At 32.9% G+C, this 16190-nt stretch overlaps 1 protein-coding gene across 27 annotated transcripts in view; it reads left to right on the top strand.

The window, feature by feature from the left end:
* MGAT4C (MGAT4 family member C) overlaps window positions 1-16190 on the top strand; it is a 716481-nt gene that overhangs the window by 658343 nt on the left and 41948 nt on the right. For 15 of the 27 annotated variants that reach the window (XM_072724523.1, XM_072724519.1, XM_072724529.1 and 12 more), the window contains one exon: window positions 8834-8883. The exons of the other annotated variants lie outside the window; for them this stretch is intronic. Coding sequence is in view for 2 of the 15 variants with exons in the window: in XM_072724519.1 (XP_072580620.1) it covers window positions 8834-8883 (50 nt within the window). In the remaining 13 variants the exon portion in view is untranslated. The remainder of the gene's footprint in view (window positions 1-8833; window positions 8884-16190) is intronic. 27 annotated transcript variants of the gene reach the window in all.

The following is a 16190-nucleotide window of genomic DNA, read 5'->3' as shown; positions in this document are numbered from 1 at the left end:
ATGTTGTGTATAGAAAACCCTAAAGACTCCACCGAAAAGGTCCAAATAAATTCAGTAAAGTTGCAGGATACAAAATCAATATACAAAAATCTCTTATGTTTGTAAAGACTAATAATTAACTATCAGAAGGAGGAATAGAGAAAACAATGCCATTTACACCTGCATTAAAAATAATAAGGGGATCCCTGGGTGGCTCAGCCGTTTGGTGCCTGCCTTTGGCCCAGGGTGTGATTCTGGAGACCCAGGATCGAGTCCCACATCAGGCTCCCAGCATGGAGCCTGCTTCTCCCTCCTCCTGTGTCTCTGTCTCTGTCTCTGTCTCTCTCTCTCTCTCTCTCTCTCTCATAAATAAATAAATAAATAAATAAATAAATAAATAAATCTTTAAAAAAATAAATAAATACAAAGAATAAAATATCCAGGCACTTAGGTAGCTCAGTCAGTTAAGCATCAGACTCTTGATTTTAGCTCAGGTCATGATCTCAGGGTTGTGAAATCAAGCCCCACATGGGGCTCCACACTCAGCACAGAGTCTGCTTGAGATTCTCTCTCTCGTCCTTCCTCTGCCTCCCCACTTGTGCTCTCTCTCTCTCTCTCTCTAAGTAAATAAAATCTTTTAAAAAAATAATAAAATATCTAGGCAAAAATTTAACCAAGGAAGTAAAAGATCTGTATGTTGAAAACTAAAAAACACTAATTAAATAAATTAAAGACACAAATAAATGGAAAGTATTCTATGCTCATGGATTGAAAGAATCAGTATTGTCAAATTGTCCATACTACAAAAGCAATCTACAGATTCAACTGCAATCCTTATCAAAATTTCAATGACATTTTCCAAAGAAACAGAACAAATAATCCTAAAACTTTTGAAAAATTTGTTTTCCTACAAAAAACTCTCAATAGCCAAATCAATCTTGAGAAAAATGAACAAAGCTAGGGGCATCATGCTCCTGATTTCAAACCTGAATACAGAGCTGTGAGTATCAAAACACTATGATGTTGGCAAAAATATAGACAGAGAGATTTATGGAAAGGAATGGGGAGTCCAGAAATAAACCCATGCATCTATGATCAATTAGTTCAATGCAAAGGAGCTGGGAATATACAAGGGAGGGAAAAGACTTTCTTCAATAATTGTGTTGGAAAAACTGGACAGCCACATGCAAAAGAAAGAAACTGGCTTCTGTCTTACACCAAGACAATAATATATTTAAAATATTTTACAGAATTAAGACACTATAAAATTTAGGGAAGCTTGGGTGGCTCAGCCATTGAGCATCTGACTTCTGCTCAGGCGTAATCCTGGAGTCCCGGGATCAAGTCCCACATGGGCTCCCTGTGGGTAGCCTGCCTCTTCCCTCTGCCTATGTCTCTGCCTCTCCCTCTGTCTCTCATACATAAAGAAATAAAATCTTAAAAAAAAAGAAAAGAAAAATAAAATCTTTAAAAAAACTAAATAAATATAGGCAATATCTGTTTAAAAAAGACACTAAAATTTAAAGTATAATTAAGTTGTAAGCCTTATTGAATATTATGCAAACTACTAGGGAAATATTTCTCATTATGGGTAGACCACTAAGTTTATTTTTCTCACTGAAAGAGGTTATGAGAAGAGTTTGAACATTGTAATTGGCATCAAAACAAAATATTTTATGGATTTTGGAGGGATTTATACTATTTACACAAACTACTAGAAGGAATGGTCAGAAAGCTATCATCTCTCTGATGAGGTTTTTAGGTTTGATTACACTATTTCTCTAGCAGATTTATTATAGCATTTATGTATCAGTTATTATGAGGAAATATTACAATTTGGGGATAATTTAGATCCCCAAATCCTAATAATAGCTAAAATATATAGATATAAAAATACTCTGTTAATTAAATGTAGATTTTTACTTAGAGCCTCTTCTGTCTTATAAAAACATCTAAGCCAAGTTTTAGTTAACGACTAAGCAAAGAAGTGAGGCAATGTAGGTTAAAATCTAGATTCCAAAAGTCCTTACATTTAAGTAAATCTATAGCAATGCATTATCTAAAAGGTCCAGAAAGACCTGCCAAATCAAAAATACTTCCTTAAATAGCAGTGCGCAGAATTTAAAATTCTGTCTTCTGGAGAAATCTTATTGCATTAAAATGTTTTTTTGAAAAACTCCAATTAGTGAGAAAATGCCATATTAATTCATTACATTTGTCACTTAGTAATTATTGAATATCTATGAATTTCCAAACATAAAAATGACATATGATTTCTGCCCTTGACTTCACAGCATTAGGATGATAGACATGCCCAGAAAGTCTCCAGAAAGATGCAAACTCCTTTCATCGTACTCTCAAGAAGAGAGTAACCAACATCACTGCAGGACTTACAGACACTCTAACACAGTGACACTTGATCGGAGTTTTATCTAGGAAAATGGAATATATGTTCAAAAGCGCTGAAGCATGAAAGCTCACATGAAATGTGTTTGAAAATGGCAGATAAATCAGTTTGGCTGAGGCATAGAATTCTTGGTGGGAATAAAACATGTGGCTAAGAAATTTATTTACCAAATAGACACGAGGAACTAATAAAAGGATCAGAGTTGAGAGTGACCTGACCCCATTTGCATTTTCAGACATTATTTTGGCAATAGGTTACCACATTCACTTATCTAATTGGTTGGAAGGGTCAATAGACCGTATTTAAATAGGGATAGACTGAAAAGTCAAAGGGTAGCTACTGTGAGAAGTAGAACATTACTTGGAGCCTGGATACTTGGAGTAGAAAAGACTCCCAGAGTTATGATGAGAAAATGCAGGAAATGCCTTCCCTTAATTTATGACCTTTCCTCAAGGTCATTGTTATATGCCATTGTGTCAAAAAGAGTAGTTTTAGATGTTACTCCCCCTCTCTCCACCCTAGATTCCCCAATGAACTTCTCACCCTTCTCCTGGGCTTGACCATATGGTTCCTCTTTGGAATTTGTGAATTTAACATTCCGCATTTTTCAGTAGTAACTGAAAGACTATGAAAGTCTACATCATCTAATAACTTTTTGTTGTTGTGGTTTTGGTTTTTTGGTTTTTTTGTTTTGTTTTTTTTAACACAAACTTTAAATGCTTTTAGGCTGATAGACAAAAAGAGTCATTAGAGGAATATACCTAGTCAAGGAATATACCTAGTTTTAAAACTTCAATTTAGCTTTTAAAAAGTTCCCCTGGTCTTTGAATAAGGTGTAACTATTGTGAAATGATTCTAAAAAGGGGGGGGGGGGAATCAAGAAGCAAATGAACAACAAAAAACACTATTTGTTTTTTAAATAAAATATGACCCTTAAAAATAAAAAGCCATGCATTAATAGAAATTATAGTAATAGAAATTATGAGGAAAAAAGTGAATAGGTTTAAAAACTAAATCCAAATGATTGATGTTTTGAATAGAAAAAGAAGAGGGGAATTACTGGTGAGTTATATCTACACAAAGACACCAAATAACCTTCATGGATATGAACATAAACAATTAGTGAAAGATTTTACATAGTTTCAGAAATATATTATTATGGAATCACCAAGTTCAGAGAATTTTCAAGGTCTAGGGAATATAAAGAACAATATTTTATACATATAAAATGTTATAAATTTAATTAGTTTGATATTAGCTTTAAAGAAAGCTACTTGATTTTAAAGTCAAGGAAGTCCAGAAAATCTTCCCCATAAGGGTGTTGTATTTGCTATTTAACATTTAGTTGTTATATTACTGTTTTAAATAGATTATTCATTTCACATACTGCATAGTACATTGTTTTTGTTAAAATAATACTTTTTTTTAAAACAAACTGACATCAAATTTAACTAAGATGGGTATAGCTTAATAGGACTTATGAGTTATTGGGAAAACAAAGGTTTAAACAAGTACTGAATTAGTTAAAATTATTCAGAAATGGGCTTGAAATAATTTTAATGGGAAAAAATCATTTGTTGAAACTATTGGTATTATAAATGCACTGATGGGTAACAACAAGCAACAATTTTACTCAGCTAGGGAGTATCTACAAATGACTACTTTTCTCCAAAAATAACTAATTATTCCACTCCCATGTATAGAGTCTGGGGGAGGATGCCAAGGAGTTAGGCAAACAAATTAGGGAAAATGAGAATAAGAAAAGAACTGAAATATAAAGAAGAGAGAATAAAGATATCAAAAGATGCTTAAATCACAAGACGAGATCAGATAAAAACAAGATACCAGCTGGAGTTTGAGAAAAGAAACATTCTCAAACAGTTCTAGCAATATTTTATTAGCATGAGTGTTGAATATGGATCCTTTCAGTTCATGGGAATCATGTGTGCTCCTACTATAAAAACTAAACAAACCAATGAGAGAAGGAGGTTTAGATGGCTCTTATAGACCAGGGTGGTGTTTTCTTATTGGTCATTCTAAGCTGTATCACCTTAAACCACATCTTTTATGATTTGTGGTTTATATCCTTTTGATTCCAAAGTATTTACTCCTAGAGTTCTCTTTATCAGGAGCGTGCCTTCATTTCTGTGTGTCTGATACCTATTTACAATTACAGCTAATAAAAAAAAATTAATTAAAAAGACAAAAAAAACAATTACAGCTAATATGTTCTTTTGTCACTAATAATTCACATTTTATATAATTCTTGTGTATATACTTTATCCCTCAACTAGATGGTCAACTCTTTGAGTCCCAGAAATTAATCTTAGACTAATTAGTATCAACTTATTTCTAACATAGTGCTTTATATGAATTTATAATCTGTGGCTGCAGTTTGAATAAATCATTACTCTCACTGAAAACATCATTAAGGATTATTATGTAAAACATGCTAGTAGGCACTGATGAAAATGAAAAATATGCAAATCTTTTAGTAAAATCTTACTGAACACCTATTGCCTGCCAACAGTGTACAAGACACTGGGAATACCATTGTGCACCAAAATGAACAGGGTTTAATTTTTATTCTAAGAGATCTGAAAGATGTTAAATAATCCTACTAGTTAATATGTAATTAGAAATTGAGGTAAGAGCTCTGAAGAAAAGAAGCTCAGTTGTTTCATGTAGTTTTGAAATCTTTATTTTCAAGCAAAGGAAAACATTCAAAATCAGGAGGGTTTTTTTGGTATACAATGTATATTTTATTATTTTTCTTTTTTTTTACATTTTTTTAAATTTAAATTCAATTTGCCAACTCATGGTATAACAGCCAGTGCTCATCCCATCAAGTGCCCTCCTCATTGCCCATCACACAGTTACCCCATCCCCCCACCCACCTCCCCTAAATCAAGAGATTATTTTTCTCGTTGTCTGTTTGTTTTCCTGACTTTACACTAAATACACTTCTCCAGAAATTATTTTTCCTACCACATGGAGGAATCATCCTCCAACTTCCTATGAATCCAGACGGACCTGTGGTCTAAGGGGACCTAACAGGCAGACACCCAATGTGTTGTGACAGAGTGTCCTGGACCTCCCTTCTCTGTTTTACTTTTCTGTGGATGAATACTGTCCAGGAAATACTCACCTCCAGTGTCATAGATGAGCCTACATGACATCTTAGCTCAGCTGAGGCAAGCCACACCCTACCAAGAGGCAAACCTCTTGCCTTTTCAGTCCAAAGTGTTGGAAGATCATCAATTTGCATTTAGTCATCTCATCTGTAAGGAAGACAGTTTTCACTATTGAGTAAATGAGTTGCCAACGTTGTAGGCACCAAACTTTCTTGTAAACTTTTAAGTTACATTAACAACAAAAAAAGTCACTGTAGCAAAACATTGCCTTTAGAAGTCAGCTTAAACATATGGGCATTCACGTGTGCCGGCCAAAGTATGTTGGCCCAGAGCTGACAGTCTTTCAGAGTTCCCCAAAGATCTTTCATTTTGCTTGGCTGACTCTGCAACTCCACTAAAGTGCGGCCAGACTCGAGTCAAAGAAATAAAGTGAACACTTTGCTTCCTCCTACCTTTGCTGCTGTTTGCATTTTGCCACCCGGATTATGGACACGAAATCTATTACTCGGCAGGCAGTTCTTGCACAAATGAAAGATAAATTTTTCTTCTAGATAGGACAGATCAGTGAGACTCATAAAATATTAATAATGAAAGCTTTGGGAATTCGATATATCCCTGACCATAGGTTTCTCTTGACAGTGAAGCTCAGTCACTTTAACCCATTTTTTTCTCTAAGAACCCTATCAAGAATGATACAAAGGGAAAAGAATACATGATTTAAGATTCAGATGAGCATAGATTTTTTTTGAGAAAAGTAATTTTTCTGTCTTTCATTTTCTCTCATGTTTCTGTGTTATTTATCTGCTGTAAATTTCACTGAATGATGTAGTGTGGTTTGATTTGATTCTTAAAGCTGCTTCTCTGCCTATGAAGAAAATTGCTTGGGAATAATACCAAAAGTACACAATTATTATTATTATTTAACATACAATATAGTAATACCTGACATTCATGTGACTGAAGAAATTTATTTATCCGAAAGTTAGGGATGGGTTGAATGTGTATTTAAAGAGATATCATTAACAAAGGACTGTGTTTTTTCAGAAAGTCAATGTACAGATATTTTTCATCCTGAGATTTGGTTATTCTGAAAATCCTTCCATTACCATTACAAATTTGTAATTGTTTCTAGGGTTGCTATCTCTTTGTAGACTGCTTGGTCAATTAGCATTACCTTGAGATTTTTCCAACATATATTTTCACTTTACACAGAAACAAAGTTTGCATTTATAAAATTTAAACATAATATAAATTTATTATTATTATGACAACCTAAATAATTATGTTATATATTTATAAATGTATTTTATATATTATATATTTAAATATCTGTAATATCTGAATATTTGAAGCTTGAATATTGGAAATTGTTGAAAAATAAAATGATTCCATCAATTGTTTTTTTAATTCTGTAAATTTCTGTGCTAACATAATGATTTGTAATGTCATTCAATATATTTAATCACAATAAAGAAGTATATAAAACTAGTTATTGTTCATAATAGTGCCTCAGAAAGAAGATAATCATCCCAAAATGAAAGTAAACACAACTAAATCATATATAATTTAAATTACACTGAAAGTGCCCTCTTATGTGAAATATCAAATAAAATAAATTTTGCCAAAATAATATTTATAAAAAGAAAATAGATGACAATACAATCAGAGAAAGTTATCTTTGTTTAATTACTTTTCACTTAATTGAATATCTTATTTCATGTATATCTCTTCTCAGGTACATCTCTGTGATAATTTTCCTCAGTATATATGAGCAATAATCAGCCAAATATAATCCTTATAAACTACTAATGAGCCCAGTGCTTTCAGTATATGTGTGTTTCCAGTTGGTGATAGGCGTACAAGGATAAATCAACAGCTTCCAGTGTTAATTAACCTTTCAGAAAATTCATCAACTTATTGTAATAAAAAATCAGATCTGTTAAAAACCTATCTTGAAATATAAGGTCATATCACTAGTAAGTGGACAGTCAGAAGGCAAAGGCCATTACAAGACATTATAAGATATCCGGGTCTTGAAGGATGTTATAAAATCCTAAAACCAATACAGCTCTTTCTTGATTTCCTTATCATCTGATTACCACCTCTACTGTCTTGACTCCCTTCATCAATGTGTTCCATCCATAAGTTTAAAAATATAAAGTTCATAGACTAAATGTCTTGCTGTGGCCAAATACCAAATGCTTGCTATAATTTCACTTACTGTTGTTATAGACTTCTGCAGACCAAATTTTTTGGAATCTATAGTGAGATCTTTTAAATTATTACCTCCTTTATGCCCAACCCTAATGATTGAGTGGTAATATTTCCACTGAGAAGTGAGTTTATTTGAAATAAGAATCCCAAAAAGACTACTACCATTTTAAAAGATCAGTCTCCAATTGTAGCTATCTTTCCCATTATGGGGAAGCTATAGAATTAAAAATAGAGGAAAAATACAGAAATCTTAGTGAGGCTGAGGATATGGTTGGCCACAGCAGTTGAGCACAGTACATCAAAGAAGATATGAAAAAACTGATGGAGATATCAGGGGAGACAGAGGAATTTGTGTTTTAAGAGCATATGAATTTTCAAACTCCAGAAAAAAACATTATTGTCTCCTTGGAAGTAGCTAAATAACCCAGAGATGCACTGATTTTTTAAAATATATATATAAATATTACTTTTAAGTATAGTCAAGAAAAGTAATGCGAAATAACAACATATTTATTCCTCAAACTATCTTTGCTCAAAGAATACCCACATGACTTTAAAGATTATTATCTTTAAAGACTTTTCTCCATGTACTCATTTTCTTATAGCTGTAGTTTTCTTTTGAATATCCTTGTTATATGGTATGGCCAACTTGCAGTAGCAAACTATGGTCCAGCCAATGAGTTTATAATTTAGTAGCAGACACAATCTTTTGAATGTTGTCAATCTTTATATATGATGGAAAAATTAGAAATAGACCTTTGTAACAAACTAGTCTATGCACTTCATAGGTGAAGCAAAGCTAAGTAATATGGACTGAAGTTACTTCCAAAAGGCAAATAATCCTGTGCTGAAATGGAATACTATAAAATATATCTAAATTATTTACTACCACAAAAAAGTCAATGGTAATGTTAAAAGACATTATATACATATATATATATATATCTTTATATTATATAATATATACTTCAAACATTTGACTATGAACATAATGCAACTGCATGGGAAATAACAAATTGTCTAGAATATTTTTTATTTTACTTTTAATAATAATAAACTAGAAGATTGTATTAGTAATACTGGACTTTCTTTTTTCCAGTGTATCAACATTTTCTGTACAGGACAGATTATGACAGCTTCTTTCTTAAGGTGAGATTGGCTATCTGTCATTCACAGTAGAATTCAGAGGAAATACAAATCGTTTATATATTATCAAAGGTATTTCATAATATCAAATTGTTTTGGGGTAGCTAGTCATGCCCAAATTGAAGATATTTGTTCATTATTTTTATGTAAGCAATTTCTGTTTTTTTCAGTACTGCTACTTTCTCTGCAAAGTCTAGAGAGTGTTTATTGGAAATTTCTGAATTTATCAAAGCATTAACATGATGTTTTGATTTAAACTTGAAAATATATTGATGCTAGAAGAAAAACCAGATCATAGAACAAAATTAAAATACACTAATAAAACTAAGATATCTTCCAGAGTGTGCATACACACATGCATGCACACACACAGGCATGTTAATATCTTTAACTCCCTCCCAACATACAAGTATATTAGAATATTTTAATTCTCGTGAGCCATTCAGATTTTTGTGTTAGTGTTGAACATATTTCTGCTCTATTATTCTGAAGTTGAAATTATTATTATTGTATTATAAACTAATATTATGTCAGATTTACTCACATATTAATCGCTTATTTTTCACCATTCCTTCTTATCAGAACTTCCATCTTATCTCTCTGCTTGAAGAATATTCTTTAAATTTTCCTTTAGTGATGCTATTTATTTTCTTTTTTTTTTTTTTTGACTGAAAGTATTTGTATTTCGTTCTCATTCTAGAAAATTAATATCCCTGGACTGTGAATCTAGATTGTCAGTAATTTTTCTGACACCATTTAAGACTTTATTCCATTTTTTTCTGGATTCTATTTATTAAAGGAAAGTCAACTGTCTGCCTCATTGCTATACCATGTGTGTAATTTGCTATTTTACCTTGGCTGCTTTTAAAATCTTCTCTTGATCTTTGGTGGTCTCTGAAGCTAGTTATGATGTGTCTAGGAACAGGGTATTTTTAAAACACATTTTATTTATTTATTTGAAAGAAAGAAAGAGAGTGAAAAAGAGAGAGAGCAGGAGTGAGGTGACGGTGGGGCAGAAGGTCAAGCAGGCTTCCCACTGAGTGGGGATCCCAATTTGGGGCATGATACCAGGACCCTGAGATCATGACCTGAGCCCAAGTCTGACACTTAACTAACTGAGCCACTCAGGCACCCCAGTACATTTTTTTTTATATCACACTTTAGATTTCTTGGCCTTCATGAATCTGAGGATAGATGTTTTTCAGCAATTCTGGAACTACTCAGTCATTATCTCCTTTAATGGAGCCTCTTCCTTTTTTCTCTATCCTTTATGTCCCTTGTTTTTCAAATCATTTCATAGTTTCTCAATGCCACTTCTTTAAATCTATATCCGATTCATTGCATTAACCTGTGTTTGTGACTCATTTTAAATTAATCTCTTTTTATACTTTTAATTTTTATAACCTTTGTGTTAATAAATTCCATTAGAGTGTTTTACAGATTTAATAGTCTCTTCTTTCCTTTTCTAATGTTCCAGCCAAACCTCTAATTTTGTGATTCTGATTGTACTCCTGTTATGTCTGCTTGTTTTCACATATGAAATCCTATTTTACTTAGGTGTTTTTGTTTTCGAGTATGATCTCACACATGTGGAATATTGTCGATGGGAGTTCTTTAAGGCTAGATTTGGAATTCTGTTCTTAAAGTATTGGCTTTTATCAATCTCCCACAGGGGGCAAGGAGGCTCTCAACCCAGGGCCACCTTTAAGCTAAATGCTCTGCTTTAGGCTTTTAATCCAACAAATAGCATGGATTCACATGTCAGATCTATGATGAGGACTAACTTATTATGAATTCTTTTTCTTTCCTTTCAGACAGCACTAAGGACAAGATTTCCTTTCAGAATCACTTTCTTTATGAGTTTTATTTCTCATTTTATGGGGAGAAAGGTTTTGATTATGCTTTCTACTTTGCTCCTCATGAAGCAGTCAAAAGGGAAGCTCAAGATTTCTAAGAATTGCTGGAAGTTTTCATATTGAAAGCTGGCTTTGGAAATTACTTACTTGTCAGGGTTTCTGATTTAATCTTTATATTAGTCTCTGCAGATATATATTTTTTCATGTTAGAGCAAAGATTCTTAAGAAGTATATACATAGGTGTTTATATGTAATTTTATTTTAATTATCTTTTCATCAGAAGTTTTCTCTGACTGTAGAGATCCTATATACTGGCTTGAAGCAGAAAATCAAGTGTTGTGGTTTTATAAAGATGCTAATATTTAATTGTTTACACTCTGCAGAGTGTAAATGTGATATTTAGCAGAAAAAAAAAACCTGCTAAAACTTTTACTCAAACTAATTTTCTACCTTGTTTTCAACCTTTCCCTTACATAATTCCGATATGCTTCTGTTATTTCTTTCTCTTTTCTGAAGCAAGGACTTCATCACATTAATCTTGCTAAATTATTAAGCCCTGTCAGAAGAGAAAATGAGTATGGTTTTTGTTTGATTCTGCCTTTGTAGAAAATAAAAAAGCATAATTTGTGTCCCTCTTCTAATCTTTTAGACTCTTCAAACACACAATATTAATTTTATAGCCTTTGAGATTCTTGTAATTATCATTAATGCTAACTGTTTCACTAAGTGGACAATTCATAAGATGCCCATTCTGACTCTCTAATGAAGTTACCCATATGGTAGTTGGAAATAGAGCTAAAAATGGCAGTCCATGTACACAAGTCTTTTCTTCTCTTATTCACATGAAAGATGTGTGTTTAAAGCCACTGTTGGTGACACTTTCTGATGTAAACATTTCAAAAATTTCTGCTTACTACCTTTGGGGACTGGCTCTTTCATACTGATTTAAATCAGGCAGATTTATTTGTAGAAAATAACATTATGATGTTTATGTGTTTTTAAAAAAGAATAAGATCTTTTTTTTACTTTAAACTATGACCACATGCTATTTTCTTGTTTGTTTGTTTGTTTGTTTGTTTGTTTGTTTGTTTGTTTCAGAAAAGATGTGAAAATGCTGTTATTAAAACATTCAGTTTATACAGGCTGTCTTTTGAGGGAGGGAGGAAGAGATTTTCAAATGAAATTTCAATCCATCAGTACTGAGTTCATTTTCATAAGCTTTTTAGTTTTCAATTTTTGTTTTAAAATGCTGTCCAGTAACAATTAGAATTCACAGTAATTTATGTTTTCCCAAATATTTGTAGTATATGTCGTTCATTTTTCCTTTTGATAAATTCAGGGGTAGGGCTCCTTAATTACACTTGTGCTTTCTGGATTTCCACTACTTCAGCTTCCTATGGTTAAGCCAAAGAGTTCATAACAAAGTACAAAGCAGAAGAAGCTATGCTATTCAAATACAGTGGGATTGGTCAGCTTCATGTGAACTTCCTCCCAGGTTCAGGAACACCTTAAGCAGATTTGGATTTTAGTGAGTTGCCATGCGCTGTAGTATGAAATATCAGCCCACAGAAAAATTGAGCCCTTCATAATTCTTTCATCACAGCAGATATGTAATCCCATATTAACTGTTATTTCTGATAAATATGGACACCTTAGGAGCTGAATAGTCATCTTTTTGCTTTTGATTTTATTTTACACACAATATTAGAGTAGTGAGACATTGTCAGTTCAAAATATCTTAATTTTGATCTTAGTATAATAAAATTTATGAGCAACTTCACCTTTCCTAGTGCATCATTATCACAAGTCCAGTGGGATTCTTCAACCTTCAACCTCAAACTAAATTAGAAAAAACCTTATGGATGCTCTCTTAGTTAAAATTCTCAGGGTCATTGTTTCCATGTTCCATAGAAATTATTGTTTTGTATAAAATCAGGAAGAAAATATTCGCTTACCCGTTAAATCAATCAATGTTGATCAATATTTTTGCACATATATTGGAAAAGGAGTAAACCTATCTTGCAAGTATAAATAATAAGGCACAGAATAACTCAGTATTACTAAAAATGATGAAAGCATGTCCCTGGTTGTATAGATTTCAAGACTTTATAACTACACAATATGCTAGAGGAAATATGTCATAAGGGACAAAAAAATAGTGATTTTTACTTGGAGTATAACTTGTATTCTCATTATGGAGAAATGTCACAGATATAAAAAAGGTGACCTGTTCAGTGTGGCTTCTGCACCTCTAGCAAGCCAGGGTGGACCTGTACTGTGGCAATAAAGATTCCAGGAGGGAGAATTGAAGCATGAAGAGCCTATTGAGTTCTAAGTTTAGAATTCCACACCATCAATTCTAGAGCATTTCTTTGGCCAAAATGTATGAAGAAGTCAACTGGCATTCTTGTGTGGGAAACAGATTCCACCTCCTAATGGGAGTCATTACAAATTCATATTACAAAGTGGGTACATACAAGGGAGGGTGAAAATTTTGTGACATTTTGTCAGCCTGTCAACCATAGCATCCTAGATTCCCAACAAAAACATAAGGTAAAAGTAATCATTTCCTAACTTTCAATTGATTTAACTCTGTCACATATCCTACAGAATTCTGTAAGGACATATTTAGAAGTAATAGTGCTGCAACCTAAAATTCACTGGTGTTTTTGGCTTTACCCTGCAAATGCTTAGGTACAACCAGTATCTCAGACATAAGAAACCTAACAGATGGATTCATACTAAATGAAATATATAATACACTGAAATTAAGGAAAACTTCACTTATTTCTTAACTTATAATAATTTCTTAATCTATATATGCATATATATATGTATATATATATACATATATATATGCATAATCAGCAAAATATCTTGCTATAGCTAAGTAATACTAACCATACCATGGGTATGCCATCAAAAATTCACTTTTGCAGAGATCAGAAGTAACCAAAATAGCAAAATTTGAGCACATTTCTTCCTTATAGGCAAATATAGAAATCAGAATCTTTTTCTCTGGTTATCAAAATACAAAATAAGAGGTTAGATGAGTAAAGATCTAATGACATTAAACCAAGAAAGACATATCTGATTATTGTTTTTTTCTAACGAGATGGAAAATGCTTAAAGTGTGTATACTATATCTTTCTCCACCTCAAAGATAACCATACCATTATAGATAAAAATACCAAATTTTTTTCAACTTGAACTCCGTTCCTGGATCAGATGCTGCATACTTAGCCGTCTAAAATCATAGAGGTAATATAAATGAGTGATTAGTTCAGTATTAAAATATTAACCAAATGGGGGGAGGGGAGATTGCATGAAACTGGAGAACCTTCCCCATCTAAATGGAATTAGCAATTATTAGGTCTAGCCCATTGTTGTCATGTGGAAATGAAAGCTCTTTATTACTGTACATTCTAATTTAAAAATAAATCTAGATATTTATCTAAATATTTTTTCTCATATTGCATAGACTGAGTCAATTCTGTTGGAACCTAGATTGTCCCTTAATTGGCTATTGTTGTGAAACCTACATCATCTGAGCATTGCAGATATTGCCATGAAGCTCTTGGTTTTTGGCCTTGTTTCAACTGATATGTTGCTTTGTATTGAGGTTCATATATATTGACATTAATGTATGAATATTGATATTCATACATATTCATAATCTAGTCTTACTCTTTAAAATTTTATTCAGTCTTTTACTCTTATTCATTAAAGTTCAGGAACACCTAAGCAGATTTAACTCAAATAAATAAAACTGTAAAAGGTTAGCAAAAAGCAGAGACAGAAAAATGGGAGAGAAACAGAAATAACTATTTATATACATTTCATGTAGTCATTCTTGCTTACCATTTCACTCGGACTACCCCACTGTGAACCTGAGAATGAAATGGGAGATGTAAGTCACTATTCCCTCAGTTATTATTAGTTCCTATGTATGAACATCTTGCCAAACAGGTGTGATTCTAGAGTTTAGAATGCATGTATTTCATGCATGATGCCTTAACTCCAAAAGATTACTTTCGGACCTCAATAGAAAAAGCACAATTGTTTATAGCATAGGGAGAACCATTGACTATGGTGAATCAAATGCTAGAGTATCAATCATAAGTGTGGCATGGAAGGTCTGCTTGTCCCATTTTGGATTATCCATGTCTTATGCCTTAGTTGGTGACTTTGAATTTAATGGCTAACATGAAACACCATGATTTTAGACTCTAAGGATATTTTAATCCTTTCCTGTTATATTGACAGGAAACATCAGTCTAGTCTTTGTCCAATCAATAATAAGTTAAATCAGTCACTTGGACTCTCTAGTATTGATTTTTTCTTTTGCATAAACTTATGGTTGGACTAATAATCTTCACATTTCTTTGTAGCTTTTAGCTGTAGCTGATTATCAGTTTGATTTTTAGTGTCATTTTTTCATAATTTAATAAAAAATCAAGTATGCTTCGAATCCAAGTAAATGATAAACATTTTCTCCCAGATTATAATGTAACTAGTATTCTATTAGAAAGCAACTCAGAAACATGTATCAATTTTTAGTCTTTTCTCTTCAACTTTTTTTTTAAAAATAAACAACCCAATGCTTTGTGCATAGGAGATTTCTCAACAAGTGTTTTTTGGTCATTGATAACAGCGAAGTTTTCCATTTAATGCACTTTATCTATGTAGTACAATTTGTAGAGGTAGTCAAATCCACAAATGTCAACACATATCATGAGCATCAGCACGTAAACACATAGCCAAGTAAAGATCTCTGCCATAGACTGTCATCTTTTGTATTCCACAATCATACTGATTTCAACCTCTGTGTCAATCTACAGACACATGTCTTAGCCCATTGTGCAATAACAAAATAAACAGACTGGAAAGCTCATAAATAACAGACATTTATTTCTCACAGTTCCAGAGGCTGAAAGTCCAAGATCACAGTGCCAGCATGGGCAGATGAGGATCTTTTTCAGGGTTTCAAACTTCAGCTCATATCCTTCCATGGTGGAAGGAACGAGCCAGGTCTCCGCAGGTATCTTTCATAAAGGCTCCAATCCCATTCACGAGGACCCCAGTTTCATTACCTAATCACTTCCCCAAAACCCTCATATTATCCTCATATTATCAATTTGGGCATTAGATTTTCACCATATAAGTTTGGGGGAGACACAAATATCCAGGCCACAACACATAACTATCATACAAATGGTTCACACACGCTTTTTCTTCTCACTAATTAGTCCTGGATTTCAAAATGTACAAACCTAGGGACGTCTGGGTGGCTCAATAGTTAAGCACCTGCCTTCAGTTCAGGGTATGATCCTGGAGTCCCAGGATCTAGTCCCACATCGGGCTTCCTGCATGGAGCCTGCTTCTTCCTCTGCCTGTGTCTCTGTCTCTCTCTCTCTCTCTCTCTCTCTCTCTCTCTCTCTCTCTGTGTGTGTG

Source organism: Vulpes vulpes, chromosome 10 (genome assembly GCF_048418805.1).
Source record: "Vulpes vulpes isolate BD-2025 chromosome 10, VulVul3, whole genome shotgun sequence".
In the NCBI taxonomy this organism is placed as follows: Eukaryota; Metazoa; Chordata; class Mammalia; order Carnivora; family Canidae; genus Vulpes; species Vulpes vulpes.
This window is presented reverse-complemented; position numbering and strand designations above follow the sequence as displayed.